General features: G+C 30.7%; 2 protein-coding genes across 10 annotated transcripts in view; both read left to right on the forward strand.

Annotated features, from left to right (window-relative positions):
• Positions 1-2,449, forward strand: part of LOC108909013 (probable phospholipid-transporting ATPase IA) — a 53,424-nt gene extending 50,975 nt beyond the window's left edge. For all 9 annotated transcript variants that reach the window (XR_002763021.1, XM_023454891.1, XM_018713221.1 and 6 more), the window contains one exon: positions 924-2,449. Coding sequence is in view for 8 of the 9 variants with exons in the window: in XM_023454891.1 (XP_023310659.1) it covers positions 924-1,021 (98 nt within the window). In the remaining variant the exon portion in view is untranslated. The remainder of the gene's footprint in view (positions 1-923) is intronic.
• On the forward strand, positions 2,288-15,253 carry LOC108908979 (O-acyltransferase like protein). Its single transcript, XM_018713183.1, has 14 exons — positions 2,288-2,309; positions 4,823-4,890; positions 10,286-10,469; positions 10,723-10,916; positions 11,057-11,292; positions 11,347-11,423; positions 12,236-12,429; positions 12,512-12,672; positions 12,730-12,895; positions 13,025-13,224; positions 13,281-13,422; positions 14,403-14,589; positions 14,761-14,903; positions 14,967-15,253. The coding sequence occupies exons 1-14, from the start codon at positions 2,288-2,290 to the stop codon at positions 15,117-15,119; spliced, it is 2,127 nt and encodes a 708-aa protein (XP_018568699.1). The 3' UTR covers positions 15,120-15,253.
• The last annotated feature ends 1,546 nt before the right edge of the window (positions 15,254-16,799 follow it).

Raw genomic sequence — 16,799 nt, forward strand, 5'->3', positions numbered from 1 at the left:
AATTTTAAATGCAATGCTATAGTTTTCTTTACATAAATGAATTTAGCACAAAAAATTGATAAATGTAGTGTAAGTTTGAAATTTCTAACGCAAGTGTTTAGGTTGTTTCACGTTTTCTTAAAAAAGTGAAATAGCAGGATAAAACTTTTTATAGGTTAGTTTGAAGAGCATAAGAATAGCTACATTTTGACACCAAAAAGGGTTCGATATATTTTTTCGTTATTAAGTTATTCGCAAATTAGCGAGCAAAATCGAGCAAAGCCGAGCTACGAACTTAGAAACTATTTCCAGCGACTTCTTTTGGTCAATTTATTTACCAAATTTTTATTCTTGAAGCTCTAGCTAGAGCCTATACTTCTCTAATATCGTACTTCGTCGACCTTAGTGGGATAACCTGTATCCAGTGTAGTCTCCCAACAGATAAATACATTTTACTTGCCAACAACAAAAACTAATGTAAACAGTTTCCTTTTTGCATTTTATGTTGTGTAACATGTTTACTAATATGGCCTCAACAATTGATATATTTATCATTTACCATACATTTTTTTAACCATTTTGTGTATTGTACTTTACCAACTACTTAATTTACATTTATATTTTTCGTTTACATTTATATTTTACTTTTATGTGTAAATTTATTTTTTATGTTTTGGTATTGCTTTAATTTTTATTCCCTATTCTTTTTTTATAGAAATATCGTTTGAAATTTATAGTCACAAAAATGCTCTCTATATTCTCCAGAAATTATCCGCTGTGGTGTGGTTCCCACGCTTCATTATCAAAATGAAGTAATATATTTGAAGTTTCACTGAACGTGAAAGTATGAACCTTTGTAAACAGATGTATTGTTTCAACCACACTCCCCTAGATTCGCATTTAGGACCAGGGCAGCCAATTTTTTTAATCACAGATGTTTATAGATGGATTCGCATTCTCACAAGAAGAAGGAGGCGCCGTTTCGCAAACAGAAGTTATACGAGCCTACAATACAAATATTCCAAAGCCCGCCGGAATGTAAAGGAATATTGAGGAGCAACACTAGAACTTTCACAAACACTTTCAAAACCGAATGGCCAAAATGTTGTTTTCGTTTGTGTGAAGGGTGAAATGTACATGTTATGTTTTTAGCGTTAATTTTTTAAATTGGGTTAAAGTATGACGCAACTGCTACAATTTTGTTGTTTATACTTGTTAACTTTATTTGTAGGAGTAAGATTAAAAATATATGCACATATTTTATGGTGATTTATCAGTAAAGTTTTGCGAGTGGATGATGGTGCCAAGGTACTAGGAAATCATCGCTATATGTAATTTATTGGTTTATGTCATTCGAACATCAAAAAATATGTCTTTTATTTGATATTTTTAGAGAAAAGTGCAGTCTGTACGATATTTGTTGACATAGAATTCCAAGAAGAGCCCTGCGTCACTGCCTCTGCTGCGGTAAATTGTTACAGTAGTTCGGATAACAGAACTTTATTGGCCCTCTCAACAAAAACAAACATTGTACAGACTCTATATATTAATATTTTTTAAGGAAATCTCTGCCTACATATCTGCGAATTTGAGGGTAATAGTCAAAACATTTACAAAACAAAGGATCAGTTTTAGTTTCTACATACGGATATGTATATTTCATTCTATCACTTCAGGTAACGAGTGTGTCAAAATACTACAATCACTGAATTTAGATATACTGCTACTTAGAAGATATCACTTAAATTCATGTGCCTTTCTGTCTTTCCTTTTATAGATCAAATATACTGATACATTTTTTCACGTACAATTAACTATGCAGCTTGATGTGGTCGGATGTAAATTTCAATTGCAAGGGTCAAGGTTGAAATTTAGGTAACATTAATAGCATAAAATTTTGTGAGCGAAATTTTTAATACCAGATTAAATATATCCATGTGGTATTGCGTTAATTTTCTCTTAAATTTTTTTCATTTTGATTTTTGAATCCTGTTCACATTTTTTGCTATGTAAATAAGTTTGCAGCTTCATAGAATGAAATATATAATAATAATAATTATTAAATGCCTTAAGGTGTTTGCTTTAAATGTTTAAAAAGACGGGTTGGTAAGAATTGAAACTATTATTTTTATTAAATTAAATCACATGGAACGATAGCAGCTGACAATTTGTCTCTTATATACCGATTAAAGAATTTGTGAATATGAAAAAGCAAATCTGCTGTACGGGGTGTTCCACCAGAAGTGTTCCTCCCTGGTTTTTATGTATCGAGTTTTCAGATGTAAAAACATGTAAGAATAAATGTTGCATGGCATATTTTCTGTCTAAAGGTAAGTTGTTAGTCGCGAAACCTATTTTAAGGGGGGAATATGAAATTGTCATTTGGAATTATTCGCATTGGGAAATCTTAACTCTTAACATTTCTGAGTTGGTAAAATTGGAGATAAATTACATTTTGGTTGCTGCACATATAACCGATATTTTTAGAGATTTAAACATATATGATATAAAATAAATGGCACATTCTTTTGACTATATATTCCTTATTATTCCATCAAATGTTATACCACTGTAATGGGCTCATTCAGCAAATTTTTTTATTCGCGCAACGGAAAGATATTGCAATTTTAAGGTTCTCTGCAAAAAATTAGAATTTTATATCGCCTACAAGTCGTCCAAAAAAAAATGAACTGGGGTGAGTATCCGCTGAACCGGCGAGTGTGACGTCACCGCATGGGAAATCGATGCCACATGCTTACGTGTGTTGTCAGTCAGTCGGGTAGTCGGGTTTTAGTTGCGTGTTAAATTTCGATTAAAAGTACGTTAAGATACCGATTTTTTTTAGCAATATGGAAGACAGAACAGAAAAAAATTCCAAATATTGTATTGTTCCCCATATATATAAAAATACATAATAAATATTTTATTATTATATAAGAAATTAAGTAGATTTTATGTAGTTTCCATGGGAATAAAAATAGTGATAAGAATTTTGTGTTTGATTAGGAAACCTGTGGCAGAAACGGTTTAGTCCACTTAAACGTAAAATCCTTATTCTTATTTACTATTCTTAATGTATAAAAACATCAAAACTTTCGCTACAAACATACTTTATAGAAGCTTTAGATGTTATTGAAACGTACATTTGCATTTTCACTCCTCTCATCTCAGAACTGATAAAGTCGTGGTTTTTTATTAAAAAAAATCCATAACCATTATCAAACCTACTTCTGACAAATTAGAAGAATCTTCTTTTACGAAATTTGCATCCAATTTTTGAACTTAATATGCACAAACGCTAAAACATTCTGTAGACGCAGAAATTATCTGGAAGTAGGCTGACCGTCCCATGCGATGACGTCATTGCATTGCCACGGCCAAGACAAATATTCGCATTTTAAAAATCATGTATTTTGAAAACCGCTTGACGGATTGATTTGAAATTTTCAGGATCGCCTAATCATGAGCAATACTTTGTGTATACAAAATAAGAACGTTTTTGAAAATTTATTGAATGACCCCATTATAAAAAAATGTTCTATTCAAAATTGTAAAAATATACTGGGTATTCGGCTTGAAAAAATCTTATGTTCAATTGTCTTCATAACTTGTTTTAATAATTTTTTCTTAACCCAATTTTATTATATCAAAAAATAAAGGAGGAAAGATGAGGTGCACTTATAGCAGACCATCCTGTATATGCACTTCATGACTGTCTTGTGACTTTATGTTGCGGACTAAGATTATATTTTAACAACATTGTGACGTTTTAATTTTGTTAATGAATTGAATAGTCCAACAAAATATGTTTCGTTTCAAATTCGTTAAATGCTTTTTAAGAACATGTTACTAATACTAATTATAGATATATTTCGAGGTTATATCATAATTCTAGTCTAGGTTATCTATAATGAAGTTGTTTTGAAAATTACACAAGCGTTATTTTCAGTCTTTTTATCTACACACAGCGGAACAACTTTTTTTATTTGGTTTAATTCAATTTTTCAGTATGCTGTAACATCAACATATGTTTGACTTTTCCTATCCATTTTATATATCTATTCTCTATTAACATATTTAATTACGCTAATGGTATTTTATTTTTGGTAGTGCTCTTAAATTATTATAAAATCTAATGTTTTTATATTATTTAATTAAGTTTTGTCATAAATCTACTTTTTTCTTGGAACTTGTTTAATAAATGTGGTTATGTTGTTGCTTGTATTTACATTTATTTCATTCATCCTTCCCATTTTTCAGTAGTATTATTGGTTGTTATTTCATATTTTATTACCAGCAATCGGTTTGTCACATTTCAGATCGAAATTTGTAAATCTTGAGAGAAAGGATTTGCCCATTATCAAGAGGATAGTAGATTAAAAAAATTCACTTTACGAAAAAAAAAAACGATTATGAATATGTGATGATGAACATATAATGACGTATTGAAAGTTCACATTTTTTTTTACTTTATTGTGCTTTCAAAAAATCTTTCAAATAGTTTATTAACGATTTTTTACATAAAATTATTTTTTTAATAAGTCTTCGATAGGAAATTCAATTCTCTAAATAATTTTTCCTATGAACTATAGCAAAATTTTGCTTCGTTTTCGAGCTACAATTAAAAAACTGAAAGGGGTGCATTTTCACCATCTCCAATTTCCATCCTCTAATTTAAAGCACTCCGAGGTTTTTTCATCTAAAATGACCATTTGAACGACGTAATAAAATATCGTGAACTTCATAGTTCCTTTTAAAATCCTATAATCAATAGCCTAATAGGTATCTAAGTGCCTATATCTATAGTTTGATTGATTAAATCATAAAAAATTGAAAAAAGCAGTTCTATCTGGATTCTATGATTACATAACGGTTCTCAAGTCTGGGGATACCGATCTTGCTAAGTCGAGTGTGAGAGATTGAAGATAACCTCTGGAAGATTGTCTATGGAACAAGTGATTTTCGCACCTTGAGAAAATTGTGTAAAAAATTATGTCATCCTAGTCCTCAAGGCTTACCTTGATTAAAAAAAAGGTAATATACCTACAGCTAAACATTTTCATTACTATGAGAGCCTAACCTATATACTTCAAAGATGAATAGATCGTTTTTTAATTTTTAATCTTTTTCAAACTAATATATCCACAGTGTTTCTATTGTTGTAATATTGACTCTAAAGTCTAGGTGGAATATTTTCGCAATACCGTATTAGTTCTCTTTAATGATGACATTTATAAAATGACAATAAATTTCTTGATAAAATATAATTACTAAGATAGTTTAATCCAGCACTAGCACTATTTTAGATAATAGTAGGTAACACAAACCTCTTTATTGTGATACATAAAATTTAATATGTATTTGAGTCACTATTCATTTTTCTCTAAAATATTTTTCAAGAAGTACTTCTTTTGAAAATAAATATATAAAATAGTTTTAAACAAAGTAAAGTTTAGAAGCTTCAGTAAAGGAAAGGAATGGCAAGTGGTAAATAAATTAAGTTTAATATACAGCTGTGGACAATAAAAAGTATCTATTCTGTCTAATCTTTCTATTTCATTTGATAGAAAAATGATATAATAATTCAAAGCAATTTAGAAATGTAGGTAGGTAATTAATTTTAACAAGATCTTGAAGATATGAACAATGATTTGACGATTTTATAAAATCGAACCAATTCAAAAATATCTACTTATAATGCATACACCCGTAGACACACAGTATAAGAACTGTCCTAAATTTACTACCAGGTTTAATGCAAATTTTATATTTTTATCTTTTTAAAAGTAGGACAATTTCCTTTAGAAGTGAAAACGTACACGAGAAGTAAAAGATTCATTATAATTTGAATACTATTTAATATTTTAATAAATCAATTATTCTAATAAGGTATTTTTCTATATAACATTTCCATTTAAGATTTTTTTAATTTATTTGAAATCTCAATTTGTTGTACCTGGAGTATCTTCATTACTCCATTATTTGTTTTTCATTAGATAAGTCACATTGACAGGTAAGTACATAAGTATTTAACATTTTTGTCCAATAAAGAAAATCTATTTTGTATTTTTCACATATTACGTGAATTAGACCAGGCAGCTATTAAAATGTAATAATTTTTAATATTTTTGTTAAAAAACTTATTCTTTAAGAAAAATTATTGGAAAATGATTAGATCACGAAGTTCTAAATCGAGTAGATTTTTTTTTTAATTGATTAATTTATAGCAACAATCGATACAAAACATTATCTTAGTACCTACGCATAGAGTTTTGTTCATAAATATCATTGTTACGCGCTATTCTGCAATCATTTATGTTTATATTTTTAAATGTAATTCGATGTATTCAAAAGATAAATGGTTTCGTTCATATCAATCCCTTTATTTCCAATATTCTCTGGATACCCTGTATAAATAAGAATTTTGAAATTACACCTTAATACTAAAATTTTTTAAATTAAAGCTATTTTAATACAATACTAAATTATTTTAAATTATACATGATTTGCAATGGTTTCTGCCGATTTTGATATTAATCCATCCAAATAATTTTTAATATAACTGATTTTTAGATAAGATTTTAGGTAGATAATGGAGAAATGCGGTTGCTCTGACTAATACCCATAAAACAATAAAACACCAATGTCCCAGACGATCGAGATAGTAGCATCTGACTGTGACAATATAGGCTGCAGAAAAATTGCCGGTTAATGATCAGATATGGACTGTAACCAACCAGAGCATTTATTGATAACAAGTTAAAGTTTATATCTAGTAAAATCAGAGCAATCACATTGGAGAATTAGTAAGCAAAATGACACGTTAAATTTGATTTAATCGACAGATGTTGCAAATTATGTAGTAACTCGTTTGTTTTATTTAATTATCGTAAAGATGTCCTTAAAAGTACAATACTTTAAAATTTTCTTGAAGAAATAAAAAATTCAGGTAACCATTCATGTGCAGGTAGTGGATAAAACTAATTTATTAGAAATTTTATTTCTATTTTAATCTATTTAGATAACTTTTGATTCTGTGTAGACAGTTTGGAATGCAGCAGCAAATATATAATAAAGTAACAAAGTCCAAAGTGACTGGCATTTTATCAAAATTTTGTTGAGATATGGACTTCACCCAGTTAGCTCAACTGATGAATTTAGAATATCCAGGTCTAGGCAGTTTCTAGGTTTCGTTTAATATTTTGTACAAAATCTACATTTATAAATGTCTTGGTCAACTGTTTTTTAGAAAGAAAGTCTGTATTAAGTATTTCATCATCTCCATTTCTGTTTTGTAATCTGCTGCTTTTTCTTATCCATTCTTAATATGCATCCTACCATCAGAATTGCAGTTTCACTATGCCTTTTTACTGCATTTTATTCGTTTCAGACCTGATGGATTTGTTATCTTCTCCATTATGGTGGAAGTCATTCTATTTCCACAAAACTTGTTATTTTAATCTAGTGAATCATTATTAAAAGTTCTATTAACAATGCTTTTCTCTTTCACTGAAAATTCCAAAGGATCGTTATGGAAATAAAAAACTTCGTAAAATAATACATTTAAAGGCAATAATTAGCATAAGGAAACACAAATAAGTTGACTGGACATAATTTGAGGCATATATAAAGGGAGTGAGAGAGAAAGAGAGCGAGATACAGACAGACAGACAGAGAGAGAGAAAAAAGTGTCTTAAAGATTGTAACTATTTATTGTGTGAATTTATTTTCAAGCTGAAATGAAATCAGGGTTCAAATAAATGAAGTTAAATAATTCCTATTTTTCCCCCTAAAACACATGAAGCTTCTAACAAAAAAAATATTTTATCAGGAATTTTAGATATTATATGGCTATTGCAACTAGATTAGGAAATTCGTCTTTTCTATCACAAAAACACATTTAAATTATATAATAATTTTACTCTGATTTACTTTACTTCAAATTCAAACTTGCAGAATGTTAAAAATGGAAATATGTATACATATATATAAATTTATAATTTGAGGAATCAAAGAAAATGCCAAAATGGGTATAAAATTTAATTGTTTGCTCCCATTCTTTTTATTTCATACCATCTAGGTGAGAACAAAATTTTGTCTCTTTGTACCCACCGTTTATCAAAATATGTCACGTGAATCATTTCTAATAAAATGATTTATTGCATTATTCTGCAAATTATTTGACATTTAATTTAATTGATTTATGAATATCTAACAAACAACTCAAAATTTCTTACGCAATAAATAAATTCTTTAAAAAAATTAGATAAATAAAGTGATAATAAGGATTAAAGAAATAAAAGAGAAAACAGAATCCAATTATAAAATAGGTACAATAGAATAGAATAGAATATTTACTGGTCTACATTAATACATAACATATTATGGTAGCAAGTCAAAGAAACCATAAAAATAACAATTTAAGAAAATACAAACAAAGCACTAGACTAATTAAAATACAGATTAAAATGAAACAAATACAATTACATTACATTAACACAAGTAAAATACAAATTGGAAATACATTTGTCAACAAAAAAAAAAAACAAAAACAGAAAAATTTCTACGTCTAAAAATAATATGTAAATAAATACATAAAATAATGACATCATCTATTGAGGATACATCTTTATAAAGAGCATTATAGCAGAAAATATCAAGATGATTCTGATTACGGTGGTAATTCGAACACATAAGCAAATTGAAGAAGATTTGTACTTGGTGTTTTCAAATAAAATAAAAAATTGTATCGAGTTCTACGCCCCAAAATATTAAAATTTAAATACTGTAGTAATTCCCTATAATCAATTATCCCTTTTATGGATTGTATGGGCATGTGCTAAACAGGGCTCAATGCTGTTTGTGGTCGTATGAAGTCCCAGACACTGAGTACGAAGACCATTAACAAATTGTGCATTGTGCAATTATTTATTATTTTTTGTTTGTTTATGCAAAATTCTTCAAAAATTTACGAATTTAACACTTTTCTCTGAAAATTAAAGAACTCGGGTTCTTTTAGGTTATTTTCTTTTCCCTATAATTGAGATTCACGTCGATACACACTAATAAATAGTTAATGGCTTTTATACATAGTGGTGGTTGATTAATGGCACTAATTATAGCTTTTTAGAGAACTGTAGTCGTGCAGGTGTTGGATAAGCCTAATTTATTACAAATTGATAACTTGGAACAAATTTTATTTCTATTTTAATCCATCTAGATAATCTTTTTATTCTTTGTAGACAGTTTGAAATGCAGCAGGAAATATATAATTATAAAGCAACAAATTCTAAAGTAACTGGAATTTCACCAATATTTTACAACAGAGATAGGATAGATTTCAGGAAATTTGGTGATTAACGTTCTGTTACGGACTTTACCCACCTTGATTAACTAAATATTTTAGTGGTCTTAATATTTTTACGGCCCGTGCGATAGTTTTTCGTTTTGATGAACTCATAAATATCAAGACGATAATTTGTTAAGGTGGCCATATTCCTGGCTGAGAAATAGTCAAATTTCTGGCGTTTTTAGGTACTGAAATCTTGAAAAGTAAAACATGTAGAACAAAAGTAAGCACAAAAATAAAATCCTTGGTGTTCTGTTTATTCATTGGTACTATTTAAATTTACTCAAATAAAATAATAACTAAAATAAAAGCGTTTGTAAAACATGCGTTTGCTGTTATCCTAACCCCACATTTTAACAATTATTTTCACGTACTTATAAATAAAAGTAAACAATTTTATATGTAGGACTAAGCAAGTAAATGTTATAAGAATATTTACATGTAGAGTTATATATAAAAAAGTTAGTATTTTCGTAGATTTCAGTACCTAAATCCTTGATGGTTTGATGGTTTTTTGCACCTGTTTATTCGTTTTACTGCGGCGTCTTTGAAAATAGCCAGATGGCATGACATAACATTCCTATTATTTGATAAGCTTTAGATTACTCAGTTATTTAAATGTTTGAAATTATTTGTCTTTGTGGAAAACACTATTTAAAGAATATGGCACCCTTAATAGGCAAGTAAGGAATAAGTTGACTAGACATAATTTGGGACAACTTATTGAACCGTGTTCCAACAACTACTAGAGGAATTATAAATATTATATCCTTAGTATGATTCGCTGAGCTAAAGTTTCTCGGTATGAAACATTCATTTTGGAAGATAAGTCAAGTCAAATCTAATTTATATGCATTGATAATATGGTTGATAATGCCTATAAATATTGGGTGGTACCGACAGGTCAAGGCACTCAATTGTGTTGGTTGTTCTGTTAATTTCTAAGTTAAAATGAAGTGCATCCTTCTGATATCAATTTTGATTTTTCTACACAGTGCAACTGCCCGATTAGACAACAGAAACTTATTACAAACGTATGAAGATGTTGCGGAAGATCCTATAATTTCTGAGTCCTGTCAGGAAGCACTACAGCTCTACCTAGAAAATTTAGAATCGACTACAGATATGTGGGCTTTGAGAAGTAATTAATTCTTTATTTTCAGCATATACTCAAATCTTTCATTTGTTAGAAACATTAACCAATATAAAATATTTTACAACGGTAAATATAAATTGACCTATAATCCAGAAAAAAACATTTTTGAACACATTTTTCTCACAATAAATTTCAAAAAGTTACTTAGTCTGTCGTGTAGTATAAAATGGTTACAAACTTTTTCGTAGTATTTGCTTTATGCCGTTTGTATTATAAGAATCGTAAATTGTTTCCACAGTGTTCGACGCTTCCTCAAAAATCCCCGTTGGAATTCTCTCTTTGAATTTTGGTGAATTGGGCCAGTTTAGTCAGTGCCTGGGGACCGAATCTAAGGACGGATTTACTCAGGGAAAATATTGTTTAAGCTCATTACCTTTGGATTCGCTTATGGGTACTGACGTAGATGATGAAACGGCTGACCTTGAAAAACGAGTAAGTAAAAATATAGTTTCCGACTAAATATCTAGCAACCATTGCTGGTACTATAAACGTAGATTTCCTCTCCAAATCATAATGTTTTTTAATTTTTTATTAAATTTAATTTATGGTAGTTAATTTTATTGGGTATTTAGGCTCAACGTCTTAGGATGTTATCTAGAAATCTGGTAACCTTGGAAGGTACATCTGGAGACAGTTCAGGACCTTTAGAATTTGCAATGACATGGGCCATATGTCTTCCTAGTAATTGCTCGGATGAAGATATAAGAGAAATTACCAATCAAATTACAGATTCAGTGTCAGTATCCGTAAGGTGCCAAACTAAGGACGACCTAAGTCCCTCTTTCACTGGCGGTGCCATAGCAGCAATGTAAGTACACATTCTGTAAATATGGATTTGATGATTAAAAATATATTCTTATAGTGTCGTGCTGTCGTATTTTGCATTCCTTATGCTAGTGTCAACTGCCTTAGATCTGTTCTACAACTATATGGAGAGAGGTAAAAATATGTGCTTTTTATAAACTAATGCGAAGTAATTAATTCGACTGCCAAACTTCTACAGGAAGTTAACGATCTCCTTGTAAAGATACAGTAGGCTGGACATGCTCTATTAATAATGTTTTTTCTTAAATCTAAACTTGTTGAAGTATTAGCACCAAATTTGTTACAATTTTAATGCGAGAAGAAGTCGTCGGCATAGAAAAGTGATACCGATGCATGGTCCTTTATAAGATCTAAAACATAAACTAGAAATAAGATAGGACTCAGCATTGAACCTTGGAACACACCACTTGAAATATCTTGCTTCTCAGAGTGACAGATCTAAATTGCCTGAAAATATTATATCCATTAAAATAATTTCCATTATATTGGTACTTTGGTAAATCAGGACTGATCTGAATATGCATGGATAATTTCTGACTGATGATTGGCCAACTTGATAATTTTGATCTGTGGGGGGATTAGTTGCACCTGGATCAACAGCATGTGTTTGAAGAAAATGCATCAGCAAAAGATTTCTGCAGTTTCATAAACCGAAACTTGATTGCGGCTTCGTTGAAACCTGCAAACGCCTTCGTGGCTTTGGTTCATTTTTCTGTTTGTTATTTGGCATGATACTCAAGTTTATACAAAGCTTAAGATGAATATTGTTAATAGGTCATATTCAAACTGTTATATCTTTATAAGGCATCAGAAATTGACCCTTGTTTTATTTTTAATGATAACATCCTGTAGATGTTTGGCAGCCGAGTTAAGGTACACTCTGTATAGCTAATTTACATAGATTTTAAACGATATACGATTTTTAGAACCGCACTATGCGATCATCCTAGCATTTTCCGTGTACTCAAATGGAGAAAAGCTTTTCCGAGTCAACAAAAACTCTACCGAACTAACATGTTTAAATGGAATCAGGTTTCTCAGTATAACATGGGTGTTAATAGGACATGTCTATACTATGTACCTGGCAGCTCCAGTTGTGAATTTTATCGATATTTTAGAGGTAATATAAAATGTAAATTTAAAAAACTCGAAATATTCTGCTGTATTTCTTCCACTATTTCTGATGACTATGACTTTTGCAGTGGATAGTTACCTTGAGAAGCTTGACTATCACTAATGGGACTCTATCCGTCGATACTTTTTTCTTCCTGTCTGGATTGCTCGTTGTTTATAGTTTCATCAAAGCAATGAACAACGGAGTAAAGTTTAACATATTTAAGTTTTATCTCCACCGTTATCTAAGGTAACACCCAGTGTTATAAATTTCTTTTTAACATCCATTAACACACATATTTTTTAGGCTAACTCCTGCCCTAGCAGCAGCAGTGTTATTTACAGCTCATTTACTAAGATATGTTGGTGAAAGTCCTAGGTGGGACTCTATATCCTATTTAGAAAAGGGATGCCAAAGGTACTGGTGGACTGCATTGCTTTACGTTCAAAATTATGTCAATGATGGTATATATGTAAGTAGAATACATACATTGAGTTATTAACTTTTAAATTACGCCTAAAGCTCCTGATGCTAGCCCATTGTTACAAATGTAATATCAGCAGTAATAAAACACTTAAAATATTCAAAACTTCCATTTTAGTGCCTTGACCATACTTGGTATCTAAGCATAGACATGCAACTATACATACTGTCTCCTTTGATTTTACTACCGCTATGGAAATATCCAAAGATAGGAATGAGCCTTATTGGAGCCGGTATACTAGCGTTTATAATAGTACCATTTACTATTGCTTACATATATGAACTGCCAGGTTTGGCATTGTCGGATATTATGGACATGTAAGTATATTTATTTTTGTTTAGTTAGAAAAGCAATATTCAAATTTGATTTATAGGAACGCTACAAGGGATTATATGACACTGTACTATATGAAAACACATACTAGAGCAGCACCTTGGTTTATTGGATTACTAGCAGGATACATTTTGGCTAGAATAAAATTCCATGGTGATTTGAAACTTCGCAACCTGAACAAGGTCAGTAAGACGTATTTTTTTTATAAATGTCAACATCTGTCCCACTTGCTGCTTGCATTTAGAATGACCATTTTGAATGTCTTGAAAAACGTTATATATTTGTCACTTTTTTTGACAAAGTTAAGATTGCCATGGAACTAGAGCATATTTATCCTTTTCCACTATTAAATTTACTAAATAGGTTTATAAATACATTGTTATGGAAAAATATTTTACTACATGTGTTTTATAATAACCTAATTGCATTTTTCTAAATAATTTTTTTATGTGGGGGATAATAATACGATAAGCAAGATCAATTAGATCTCAGTGTGGTTTTTTCTTTGGGGTATCCTGAAAGATAAAATAAAAAAGTAAGAGCTAACAATTTGTACGATCTAAAGGACAGCCAATGAAGTAGACTTCCAACATCTATGTCTTCTGTCTGCCCCAGAATCAGCTAAAATCGTGTAGTCTTTCGGATGCAGGAATTTCAAATATGCAGTGATTTCTCTTAGAACAGTTCTTATTTTATTAACACCGACAATTTGATTGGTACGATTTCCATTAGCATATCTAATGAAAAATCCACGAATACACCCGAAATGACAAATGTCCTCTGAGTATCTATGTCTCTAGCTTTCAGTAATGTTATTGATAACCACATAAGATGTGTCTTCTGTATCTTGTACTGTTATATTTACTAGTTCTTCTCTGCTAGAAACCCTATGATTGCCAATTATTAAGATAATCTGAGAAAAAAACATCATAATTAGAGAAATGAATACGTCCGTTTGTTTCGATTTCTACTTTCGTCGAAGCTTAGATTTCTTTGGACAATATCCAACCCATTTACTGTTTAAGTGGGACACCGGTTCTAAGATTATCTGTACATCACTCTTTTCTTTGGAAAAATATTGAATAATAAACATTTGTTTCTCTTCAGTCTTGAATACAAAAACTATACTTCGCATAATAAATTTTTCTGTTTCCTATTTTAGATCCTAGTGTGTATACTGTGGATGGTATGCATAGCTGTCATTTTAACATGTATTTATGGAGGGCATAGTACTTTAAGGGACCCAGAACACGACGTTTTGGCAAACAGCTTCTATATAGGATTCGTTAGACCTGTATGGGCCATTTGTTTGTTATGGGTGGTGTTTGCATGTGCAAACGGATACGGAGGTAAAAACAGATTTAAAATTTATTCCTAACTTGAAATATCTACATTTTGGTATTAACGAGAAAGCGTTCTTCTAGATCTAGACTAACAAAACTGTCTTGATTACTATGGTTCAGTGTTTCATAGGCAATGTGCATCTATTACAATGTTTTAAATGATCTGTTTTATTTTAGGTCCAATAAATTGGTTTTTATCGTTCCCTTTCTATCAAGTGCTAAACAGACTGACCTACAGCGTGTACATATTGCACTACCCATTAATGTTCATATACGCTTATATGTTTAAAACTGGAGTTTATTTTAGCGAACTCAGAATGGTAAGATCTTTATTCTGATAAAGTATCAGTTACCAAAGAATAATCTGTTAAATTTAATTTCAGATGTACTCATTTTGGGGTCTAACCATGTTCAGTTTTATAGCCGCGGTTGTGTGGGTTTTGGCTTTTGAATCACCGATTATAATTCTAGAGAAATTTATCTTCAGTTTTCCTAAAAAATCGAAAAATATAGAACATGATGGTTTCCATGCTTAAGCGATTGGATTAGTTAAGGATTGTAATAAGTACTTCTCCAATTGATTAAATTGGGTACTTAAATTATTACTTACTTAAGTAAAGTGATATATATTTATTTATATGATATAGGTATTTATATAAGGAATCTCTTATAATTTATTACCTACCTAAAACAGTTGATACTCATTGAACTGAATTTTATAACAGTGTGTATAGTAACAAAAATGTTTTAAAAACAAAAAATAAAATTATTAAATCAAGTGTTTGTAGAGGGCCTAGAGCATATACCACATGGCGGCGACAGTGTAGACGAGTGACAGAGAGAGAAAGAGATAGTTTGGGTACTATCTTCCTCTCTCGCGCAGGCACGTGATTGGCTAACGCTCGCCGCCGTTCAGTCGAAGGGCGAGATCTCCCCACTGTTCTTCAACGATTAGACAGAGAGTGAACGAGTACCCAAACTATCGCCCTTTCTCTCTACAGCGTCTACACTTTTTAACACGTGCTGCGTAGGGCGTAGCCAGAAGTGGTCACCTGTCCCCCCTCCTGAATGGCCAAGAAACCAAAATTAAATTTAAAAATTTAAATCGTCTTCTGAAATCTCCATATTAGAATTGGCATATATTAAACCACCATGCTGTTTATTTAGCCGACAGCAACATGAAACCAAGTGACGAATATGTTAACCATATGTATAATATTATTATTTAGTCAATGCTTAGAAATGCACAAAATATCAAATTGATTAATGTGGAAGGACCTTGTTGTCTTTTGGCCGGAAAGAACCTAATTCACATAAGAAATAACCAGCACTTAGACTTAGATAATTTACTATGTGATTAACGGAATGAATAAGCTGAATATTTTGATCAATGAATAACCCAAGGTTAGCATGAATCACTATCGGCAATAAAATATTGTCTATGAAAAATTAATACAAAATATCTGAGATAAACTATCGATTACTTTTAAAACCATATAATAAAATAACAAACGTTAAAATGTTCATTCACAAATGCTTTTCAGATAATGTTACTAAACTTGCATTTTCACTATTGGTATTCTGATGGGCAACATTAATCTCACTAGACTTAAATGATAAATATAATCGTGTGTCATCGGCGTAATAATGAGAAGAGCAAAACTTATGACCATTTTCAACTCTTCCAACTCCAACTCCTGCATTAACCAGTAACGTTGTCGATGTTCATCGGAATGAATGGCCCGTATATGTTTCAGGATGTTCTAGTTTCAAAAACTGTGCAATCATATTAAGAATCATAGAGAGGGTATTCTTGCCGACTGATTGGTTGTAACATCTACCTGCTTGATAGCGCATAAAAAACATGAAATTTCAGTTTTAATTTCCAATCTAATCTTGTATTTTCTGTAAAGAGCGCCTATGAAGCTTTCGAAATATTATTTCATTTTATATACCTTCTTGTCTTGACCTGTTAGCTATTGTCTATAAAAGTTCGTCTTTTTTACCCCACCCCTGTGGATTTTACAGTATATTGTCCAATCGATAGCACAAATAAACGAGTGTGTACATATACTTTACAGCATGCTAGCCGTTTATTATTATATTTTCTCTTTCTCAGCATAAAGTAAATCATAAAACAACCACAAACCAATTACGGTAACAGCGGGGTATATACAGGCCCGGATCCAGAGACTGGTTTTGGGGGTGGCGCAAAG

Source organism: Anoplophora glabripennis, unplaced genomic scaffold (genome assembly GCF_000390285.2).
Source record: "Anoplophora glabripennis isolate ALB-LARVAE unplaced genomic scaffold, Agla_2.0 scaffold72, whole genome shotgun sequence".
Lineage (NCBI taxonomy): Eukaryota > Metazoa > Arthropoda > Insecta > Coleoptera > Cerambycidae > Anoplophora > Anoplophora glabripennis.